This window comes from Hirundo rustica, chromosome 8, assembly GCF_015227805.2.
Source record: "Hirundo rustica isolate bHirRus1 chromosome 8, bHirRus1.pri.v3, whole genome shotgun sequence".
NCBI lineage: Eukaryota > Metazoa > Chordata > Aves > Passeriformes > Hirundinidae > Hirundo > Hirundo rustica.
The window spans coordinates 22,654,224-22,664,037 of record NC_053457.1 but is presented as its reverse complement, the minus strand read 5'-3'; the positions used below and the strand labels follow the sequence as shown (position 1 = coordinate 22,664,037).

The window sequence follows — 9,814 nt, the reverse complement described above, 5'->3', positions numbered from 1 at the left end:
TTCCTTTTAGCTGTTTTCCAGCATCTCCATCTTCTCCAGCAAGCACAGCATTAGTTCAGTTCATTTAAGTAGCACATTGCTTCCAGGTTTGGATTTCCATGGTTTTTCGCTTGTCTGTTTTAAACATGATTTTTTAACTCCTTTCCCCCTAGAGCTACCAAAAAAAAAAAAAAAAAAAAAAATCAAAAAAAAAAAAAAAACCACAAAATAAAGCGCAACCCCAAACAGACTAGAACATTTCTAAGTGAAGGGCTCTTCTCCCTTCACCAGTCTTTGAATGTTTCATTACTTTTAAAGCTGGAGTACAAAAATAGAGCCTCTTTCATTTTTTTTTCCTTTTTTTTTTTTTTTGTAAAAACCAAACACCCACCCAAATGTACCAACAACTAGAGCAGGTAATTTTTTCAATCCTCCCCCCTCCTTTTTTTTTTTTTTTTTTTCCCTGTTTGTTCAATACCCATGTGGGAAAGTCTCTACATATAGTCCACCAAGCTCCGAGGAGCATCCTCCAGGAGAGATGCAGGCAGAGGGGGCAGGGGCAGGCACATCAAGGAGCTCTGGAGCTGGAGTTTCTAGTCCTTTTACTTCTCCGGTTGAAGGGGTAGTTGAGGAACTCAAAGCGTCTGTGGGGCTCGGTGGTCTGGTGGCCCTTGGGAAGCCTCTTCATGAAGTGCACCTCCCGCTGGTGCTGCCGGGTCTTGGAGCCCTTGCGCGGGCGGCCCTTGCGGGTGAAGGCCATGTACCAGCCCTCGTACTTGGCGTTCTGCAGCGCCGTGTAGTTGTTCTCCAGCACGATCTCCGTGAACACGCAGTCCTTGCCTTTGCCGTTGCTCTGAGAAGGGGACAGGAGCAGAGATTTCAGCAACGGGCGCTGGCTCAGAGCGCTGCCCCTCGCCGGACTGACCGCTGCGGCAGCAGGCTCGCGGGGGACCAAAGGCTCACTTCTCCCACAAGTCAGAGTTGCCCAAAATGTGCTTTTCCTTAACGAGCTACGGGGAGTGGGCACTGTGACGCAAACGCTGCTCCGTCGCTGCTCATGTACCAGCGCAGCTGGTCCCAGCCTCAACGTCCACCACGTTCATAAGGGAACTTTTGCCCTCATCTGTGCCTGGATATAACCGTAAGCAAACTCCTCATCCTAACTGACCCACCCAGCCTGTCCCCCTGGGGTCTTTAATTTAGGAGGGGCATCGAGGAGCACTGGGTGGCAGGAGAAGTGACACGAGGTCAGTGCAGGTGGTGGGGGGAGCATGGGGTAGCCAGGAACTGAGCTCCCCCATCGTGGGCAGTAGCAGGACTAGTGAGGGGCCCACGTAGGGCAGCCCCCAGGAGGGAGCTGCCATGGGAAATCCTTGCAGATAATCGCTGTTCTGGAGCGATTTTGCATGTCCAGCCCTGCCGCCCCAGGAAGGGGCATGGAGGCACAGAAGCTGCTTGACAAACCAGCGGGTGGTGCAGCCTGGCCTTGGGGCCAGCCCCACGGAGCATCTTAACATTCCTGGCACTTGTACCATGTAATCGTGGAGAATAGACCAGCAATCCGCCTATTTGTTCAGAGAGATAGAAGGAATGTGCCCCACACGGCACCCGCCCACCTCTCCTGCTCCCCCTCGGGCTGCAGGATGCCTTGTCCCCCTGCCCCAAAAGGCAGAGCTCTACTCCTGGCAGTCCCTGCTCCGTGTCCCCGGCAGTTCCCTGCCCGTACCCTTGCACCCTACCTTGCCAATCAGCTTCCCCTTCTTGTTCATGCAGATGTAGAAGCCTGTGGCTGCCCCCTTGATACGCACGCGGCTCCCAAAGGTGTCTGTCTCCACGATGAGCTTGGCTGGGGAGAGCAGCAGGGGGAGAGAGGGAGGGAGGTCACAGGGGCTGTGGGATAGGGCTGGCACAGGTTTGGAGACCCCAGCAAAGCGCCCTGACGCTGGGCACTGCGGGCACATCATCTCTGGCAACTGGGCCAGGCAGAGCCCTAAAATCAGCGCATGAGGTTAAGATACAGCCTGTTCCCCCCCACCTTTAACTTGTCCCTGTGCCCCTGCACGACCTTGGAAGTGTCTTTTTGCCACCTTAAGCCGTGCTGGATGGGGAGTAGCTCTGTTTCACCCAGCTCCACGGGGCTCAGTGGTTCAGGTGCCACAGAGGTGTCCCAGATGGAGGCAGGGCAGTGAGCAGTGAGTGTGCAGGGCAGCACACACAGTGGCTGGCAGAGAACAAGGCACTACCGTGCAAACTGAGGCAAGGCTGGGCGTGCCTGCGGGCAAGAACCAGACAGGCACCTTCTGGAAGCGCACAGTGCGCTGCCAGCTGTCCCCAGCCCAGGGGACACTGCTCCACGTCCCTCTGCCAGGCCAGGGCTGCAGGAGGAACAGTGACTTTGCAGCTGGCAGGGGAGGTGTGAAGGGTACAGGCACCCTTTTAATGCCTTTCACCTTTGCACGAGTCGAGAGGGCATATTGATTTGGTCTCAGTTTTTTAATGGAGGCATCGATCGACTTCCGAAGGAGCTATGCAAATCTCTGGGTCGATGGGCCGCCTATAAATAGACCTGTCACCTTCCCTCCCTGCCTTCGCCCTGGGAACCCAAGCCCCAAAGCCCAGCCATCCCCAGGGAAGGGGGAGGATGGGGACAGGACATCCCTCTTCCCCATCCTGCAGCTGCTGTCCCCAGAGCAAGCCCCCATGGGGATGCTGGCTACCTGTTAGCACCTCCAAAGATCCGTGCTATTCCAAGGACCAAAGAATTCCCCACGATGCTGGAAAGCCGGCTGTGACTGTCCCATCACCTCGCGTCCAGCATCAGCCCACAGTACTGTAAGCGCTACCCAACAAGGCAGTTAGAGGACAGACCACAAAATTCCAAGATCCTAGTATGGATTTAAGTCCATGGATGCCTTATTTATCCTCTCTGATCCCTGCACGAGTGTTGAGAGCTTATCAGAGGGCTGCTCAGTTTCTCAGGACTGCAGTTCACTGCAGCTTGCACACCTCTCCCCCAGGGTGCTCAGCCTCCAGCGAGGGCAGCGACGCGGCTCTGGAGTGCGAGGCTCTGCAGGAGGATGCTTTGAACTGCAGAAGGAGGCTGTAGGTGCACACACAAGCTAAAGTGAGCCTAAATCACACTCTGGGCTAGGGGCAAATGGCCTTTCTGTCTCTGCAGTGCCTCAGCCCTGCATCCCTCCCTCTTATGATGGATGCTGCTGAGGTCAATGGCACCAAGGCTGGGGCAGCAAGCAGGCAGTGCTGGCAGCTGCTGAGTAGACCAATGGGAAGGTCATCCCCAAATTTGCTGGGGCCAACTGATTTGGTGCTGTTAGGCAGGCCAAGCTTGATGTGCATGCAGGAACCCCTCTCCTGTCAGTATCACCCTGCAGCACCTCTTGTCCCCAGGCTACCATGAACTCACATACCCCTACTCCTAGGCAGGCACAGATTGAACTCAGAGACAAGAAATTCGGGAATAGCCAACTCCAGGCTGTGCTGATCAATGCCCAGAGCCTGACAGGCACCCAGCATCCCCAAAACCACCTACGGGAGCGATGGCACTCTGCAAACAAAGCACTGAGACAGTGACTCCCTATTTATCTATATTGGGGAAAGGGGTGGAATTGATCTTGGAGGCAGTAAAAGGTTTGAGGAGAATTGATTTTTCTCTCAGAGATAGAAAGAGCAAGAGGGAGGGAGGGATGAAGAGGGAAAGAGGGAGGGAGTGGGGAGGCCGTGGCCCCAGCGAGCACAAAACCCTGCTTTAAAGATGCACATTGCTTCTCTTTTGGACTTCTCTCTTTTTTTTATTTTTTTCCCCAAAGGGCAGCTGTGATTTACAGCCACCAGACGGGTTTGCCGCCCTGCACAAGCCCAGCCCATGTGTCACTCCAGCCCCCTTACCCACAGAGGGTGAGGACAACCTGACCCCAGGGACTCGCACCCCTGGACCCTTGCAGGCAACTCATGATCCCTGCAAACTCCAGCTCCATCCAACAGAAAATCCCAGGCACAGAAAAACAGCCAGCAAGAGGGCAGGGAGCTGTGCTGGTGTCTCCAGCCACTCCTGGGGTTGAGTGCAAGCTGCAGCTGGCAGTGGTTTTCTTGGTGGCAGGCACAGCTTGGGAGGGACAAGCTGGGCTGCACCGGCCGCCCGCCTTCCCTTAGAATTAAAAAAAGTCAATCAAATATTGACAATTAAGACAAATAACTGAAAACGCCAGACTCAATGTTAAGTCGGCTGTAAAAATGTCAGCGTGGGGAAAGGGGTCATCAGCAAAAATAAATCAACCCCTTTTACATGCCCATCCCCAAAAAATGAAACCAAAAAAAAAAAAAAGCAGAAAGAATGGCTTGGAGAGGGAGGATCTTTGCTGCAAACCTGGATTTCTAAATAACATTTGGGGGGAGTCCTCTTTTTTTTTTTTCCATCCCTCTTTTGGGGAGGGGGGAAGACTTAACATTTTCAACTCTATTCTTTCGTTTAAGTGACAGATTTATCCCAGTAAAATTATGTTTCATGCTCAAACTTTGAAGGGAAAGCGGCTACGTAAATGCTGAAAAAATGCAGCGAGACACACTTGATCCCCCAACTGGACTGCGAAGAGGAGAAAGTATTCAGGAAATGTTAAAAAAGGTGAAAGTAAGAAGCGTTTTAATAGTTCTTCCAGACATGGGGGCCTCCCTAGAGATTCATACAGAACAATCCTGAACCTCTATTTTAACATTTACAGACTTGCAACTCTTTTAAAACTTTACATCTGAAAAACTGCTTGTTCTCTTTCTGGTTTAGATCAGTCTTCATTTTCCTCCTTAGCTCTTCAAATGCTTAACCTTTTTTTATTACATTTTAATAGAGTTTTTCAAGCCACCACCAGTCCCCTCCCTCTGGCCGTATTTAAACCTGGTTGTCATTTAAATGTGCACTAACTGTTTTTTAAAATCCAGGCGTTAGAGGTCTAAAACAAGATCAGATTTTCTTTTTTTTGCTCCAGAAATTAGCTACTGCCCTTTCAAGCTAGAGCTGCTCCAGGATGGGAATAATTCATTCGCAAGATTAATTCTGGACGTATGCAACATCACATGGAACCTGCACTGCGCTTGCACTGATAATGCCCAGAGTGAAATTTCCAGCCAAAGCAAAATGAAGAAAAAGCTCGCAAAAAACTACAAAGATAAAAAAAGAAAAATTGCTCCTACTAATCTACACCCAAGCAAGAAAGGGAAATTGCAGCTAATACCAAAGAAAAATGTTTGGGATACCTATGTGCAACACACAGGAACAGTGGCTCTTCCCTGCCCTGGGGGCAGGATCAGGCCCCCAGAGCTGGCCCCGGGGCTCGCTGGCCCCACTGACCCCCGTGCCGTGTTTGACCATCTCAACGGGTCCCGTAGCACACACCATCAAAGGATTTGGGCTTCGAGAGTCCCCAGCAGAGGGACTGGTCCCCTTGCCCTGGAGAGGGTGGAGGTTTTGGGGAAGGGGTGCCAGGGTGATGCAGAGGGGCTGTGGCAGAGCGCAGGCTCTGATGCAGAGTCTCTGCTTCGTCCCTGGAGACGCCGCAGCATCTTTGCCTGCAGCTGACTGCCTCGCTGACCCTCTGCTCGGGATTTGTTTTGAGAGGGAAAGGATGGGACAGGAAAATGCCACTTTAGACAGTCCTAGTTCAGGGAAGGCTCCCAAGGCAGTCATCCTCTTTTCTCCTCCCTGCCTCTTCTTTTTCAAATTTACTTTCCATTTCTGTTTCAAAAGGAGGTCTCAGGGATTCCCATCCTTGCAAAGAGCTGGGATGAAATGTCTGATGATGCTCAGGATGCCACAGCCCCAGTCCCTCTGAGTCAGGTGCAAACCAAGAATTAAAAGGAACGAAGAAGCAGAGCCTATCCTTCAGGAACTGGTCCCCTCCCTTGGCACAGGGAACCTGCCCTCACCTTGAATCACGCATCTGCTGATTACTGACCCCTATGTTCTCCTTTTACAAGCCCCCGCAAGCCGAACGATTTTAACGATTTCTGGCTAACAAACAGGACGGAAATCATCAATCGCCAGGCTGGGCTGCGAACACCTCCCCAGCTCCCCCCTCGCCTGCCCACGTCGCGCGTCCTTACCGTGCACATCCCCATCCTCTGCCATCGCATTGATTTTCTTGTTGTCCAAGATCTGCACATGTTTCCCGCTGGTCCGGCTGTACAGCTGGTAGGTACGGACGAGCCGCCGGCTGAGCTGATCTGTCACCAGGCTCTGCTCCCTCACATGCTGTGTAAAATTAGGTGGGGACTGAACAGTTACCTTTAGGAAATTAAAAAATATACAACACACCATTATAATCTCTACTCCTCAGCGGGGCAAATGGGCTGAGCCGAGATCGCCGGCCTCCAGCTGGGCTTTACGGGGAGGCCGGGAGCCAGGACCGCGGCGGTGCCTCCTGTGCCATCAAAGCCTCTCCGGGAGAAGGAGCATTAAGCTTGGGGACACCGTGACCAGAGCCCTATACAGAACCGTGCCCTCAGCAGAGGTGTGGGTAGCTCAGGAGCAGAACAGAGCTCGGGGACCCCAGAGGCCCCTCCAGGACTCAGTGGGTCCTGACTGGGACTGGGGTACCTTGAGATGGGCATCAAGGTGGGACATGCAGGTTGGCACTATGTTGCCCTCTCAAAGGGCTGATGCTTTCATCCCGCACCTCTCTCACCTCTGCAGGAGCATACTACTGCTCCAGCTGCCCCCGGCACACACCCCAACAGTTTCAACAGCTGCCTGCCTCTGGGTCTCGGGCTCTTTATTTGCTCCCAAGTACCCCACACTTATTAAGTACTTCAAACACAAACTCCACAGAGCTAGTAGAACAATGAGGCATAAGAATCACAAGAAAACCATACCCCAGTACAGGTATTTGGCGGTATAACCACCCAAGGATACCAACATGCTATCCAAGCAAACACAGCCCTCACCCCCAGTCAGCTGTTTGGTGCCAGCACGGGGTCATTCCCAGCCCCAGCGCAGCAAGCCCTTTAGTCCTGGAGCCACAGCTGAGCCCATCCTCTCCAGACCCGACACTGCTGCTCCTGGGCTTTAAATGATTTTCATGAGCGGCCAAACCCGCTCCCCCCTCAGCCCTGGCTTGCAAGCTGGCACAGAAGCCTTTTTCCCCCCTCGTCTCAAATCCCTCTTTTAAGTCTGGAAAGTTTTCGCTGCTCCCTGACATTTATAAAGATGTATTCTGAGCAAATGTTAGGAGATCGCTCCTTTCAACATCAGAAGGCTGGGGCTACCCCCCACCACCCCCACGTCAAATGGGAAGATTTCCTCCTGTCTTAAACAACAACAGAAAACCACAATAAAAGCAAAAGCCGCTGCTCTCCCAAAGCCAGTTTATAGAGATATCTCCCCTTGACAATGTCATCTCTCTCCCTCTGCCTGTGCATGTGTGTTTCCTATAGACGGGTTTTGGATAATGCAGCAGGATTCTCTCCCCGGCTCTGATGAGGGTACCATGTGGAGGAGAGGTCATTAGCCATGCTGCTATTTGGTCTCCATCTCATACTCCAAAATATTACAGCTATGTTTTTATACAACTGCACAATCCCAGTGCTCTGTTCCCTTCACTTTTCAGCTGGAAACTCCATTTTCAAACCCCCCCCCCCAAGCTTCCAGGAAAATAACAATAATTTTTAAAAAGTAGCATAAAGAGCATTTTAAACAAAGCTTCTGCACCTGTGATCTCAGGGGAAAGGGGGGCTTCACGGCGGTTTGGAGGCGCACCGCTCTCAGCGACACGTTCCTGCTGGTCTGCGGGCGTTGCACAAGCTCTGCCCGGGATGTTTAATCTATTCGCGTCACTTCTGTCTCTGCCGACACAAACCAGCGATGCTAAAATCTGACGCTTTCAAGCTGAATCAAAACCTGCGCTTTTCACTAAGGCTTTTGCGGGGTTTCTTGTCCTCTTTTTAGCTCTGCTTCACTTTTTTGGGTGAAGCAATATAGGAAGGGAAAAAAATTCGGAGCAGAGGGATAAGAGTATCCACAGCATAATTGGAGGTCGGGGAGATTAAACCTGCTTTAAGATAGCCCTGCGTATTTCCTTGAAATCCCGGTACTCCCCGCCTCGCAGCCGGAGTCCCCCGCATCTCGTCTTGCGTCCCGGGAAAGGTAGGGTCCCCCTCGGCTCCGGCTTTTTACAACCGGGCAACTTTTGTCTCCCGGGTTTCGAAGCGCTCCTGTTCCCTGCCTCCCCCGCTGCCGATCCGCTCTGCGGCGGGGCAGCCCCGTCCCCGCGGGCGGACAAAGCGGGGCGGCCCGGCGGGCACTTACCTGGGCTTGCAGGCAGAGGACGAACAAGTGCATTAACCTGGGAGGGGGGAAAGCGGGAGAGAGGCGTGAGCCGGAGGGGCCGCGGGCGCGGGGCGGGAGAGCTGGGGCTGCCGGTACTCACACGTAGCTGAAGAGCGAAGAGCAGGGGTCCATCGCGGCGCCGATGCGGGGCCGGGGGCCCGGGGCCCGGCGGCGGCGAGGAGCGCCCGGGGGGCGCGGCGCTGTCTCGGCTGCTCGGTTCCTCTCGCCCTGCCGGCACGTCCTCGCCCCAAAGAAAGGAGAACACAAGCGGCTACAGACGGGAAAGGCCCGGCGGCCCCACCGTCTGCCCAGACCCCGGGGCGCTAGGCCGGCGGCCCCTGCCGCGGGGAGCCCCCCGCCCCGCTCCGCGGCCCCGCCGCCTGCTCGGGAGGCGAAGCCGACCCGCAACCCCGGCGGCGGGGGCTGGCGCGGCCGGGGAAGCCCGGCCGGACCCCCGCTCCCCTCCCGGCCCCGGCCGTACCTGCCGGAGCGCAGCGAGCGGCGGGGCCAGGTGTCGCCGGGGCTTGGGGCTGCCGCTAAGGGCCGGGCTCCGCGGCCAGTCGCCGGCGGGACTGCCTCCCCACCCCGTGCCTCAGTTTCCCCATCCGTAAAACGGGGTTTAAGGGCTCGGAGGGTGGGTCGGGGACGCGGTTCCCCCCGCTGGGGGTTCGCCGCTCCGCGGGCGCATTGTGGATTGGGAGCGGGCGGGCGAGCCCTCCCGGGACGTGCCAGACATTAAAAGGATTACGGGAGAAGGGGGATGGAGGGGGCCGGAGTTTCGAGAAGGAGCGAAGCCGAGCAAATTCCGCAAGCGGGGTGGGGAAGCGGGACGCCCCCGCTTTCTTCGCGAGCATCCCCGCCGGGCGCTTACCTTGCGGAGCGGGCGAGCGCCCTCAGGGCCGGCGCTGCGGGGCCATGGGGCCGGGCGGCGGCGGCGGGACGGGGCTCAGCCCCGCAGCCCGGACAGGGCCGCCGAGGGCTGCATTGTTCCGGCGAGCCCCGGCCCTCCCGACCCCGCCACCTGTTGCGCACCGGGGCGGGGGCTGCGGCGGGGCTGCGGCGGGCGGCCCCCGGGGCCGGTACCTGGCCGGGGCCGGCGCCGCCTGCTCGGCGCTGAGTGACAGCCGCTAATTTGCCGGCCGTGCCCCGCTGCCGGTCCCCGCGCTCCCCGCGCCCTCCTTTATCTTATCAGAGCCCATAATTACAATTGCTATTTTGCTTCCTCGAATCAGCAATCAGCGCTATCTGCCGCCGCTGGAGAGGCAGCTCCTGTCAGCCGCCCCTGAGTGACAGCGCGGCGGCTGCCCCGCCGCACAAGCACACCCACACACACACACACGCGTGCACGGCCCCCCCGCACACACACACAGCCCCGCACACGCCTGTGCAGCCCTCCTGCACACGCACAGCCCCTTTCACACACACGCGGCTGGCACACGCGTGCAGCCTTTCCCGCGAGGTCCCCTCCTTCTCACTGCACCCTTCACACACTCTGCAGCCCCA

At 55.8% G+C, this 9,814-nt stretch overlaps 1 protein-coding gene across 2 annotated transcripts; it reads right to left on the bottom strand.

The window, feature by feature from the left end:
* Positions 1-316: 316 nt before the first annotated feature.
* Positions 317-9,209, bottom strand: FGF8 (fibroblast growth factor 8). 2 transcript variants are annotated; one of them, XM_040071419.1, is made up of 6 exons: positions 9,183-9,209; positions 8,412-8,552; positions 8,291-8,327; positions 6,091-6,271; positions 1,719-1,825; positions 317-832 (listed from the first exon to the last, which is right to left on the bottom strand). In XM_040071419.1, exons 2-6 carry the CDS (start codon positions 8,441-8,443, stop codon positions 548-550), a joined length of 642 nt encoding a protein of 213 aa, XP_039927353.1. In that variant the 5' UTR covers positions 8,444-8,552; positions 9,183-9,209; the 3' UTR covers positions 317-547. The 2 variants fall into 2 exon arrangements, with proteins under 2 accessions (XP_039927353.1, XP_039927350.1); XM_040071416.1 differs by having other exon boundaries at positions 6,091-6,238.
* Positions 9,210-9,814: the final 605 nt, after the last annotated feature.

What these genes read in the sequence shown, in the direction of transcription:
- FGF8 (XM_040071419.1), bottom strand. Translation starts at nt 8,443, where the DNA reads ATGGACCCCTGCTCTTCGCTCTTCAGCTACGT. An exon ending in TCCTCTGCCTGCAAGCCCAG is followed by an intron (nt 6,272 to 8,290) that starts GTAAGTGCCCGC and finishes AATTTCCTAAAG; the next exon opens with GTAACTGTTCAGTCCCCACC. An exon ending in AGGGGAAGCTGATTGGCAAG is followed by an intron (nt 833 to 1,718) that starts GTAGGGTGCAAG and finishes TCCCCTTCTCAG; the next exon opens with AGCAACGGCAAAGGCAAGGA.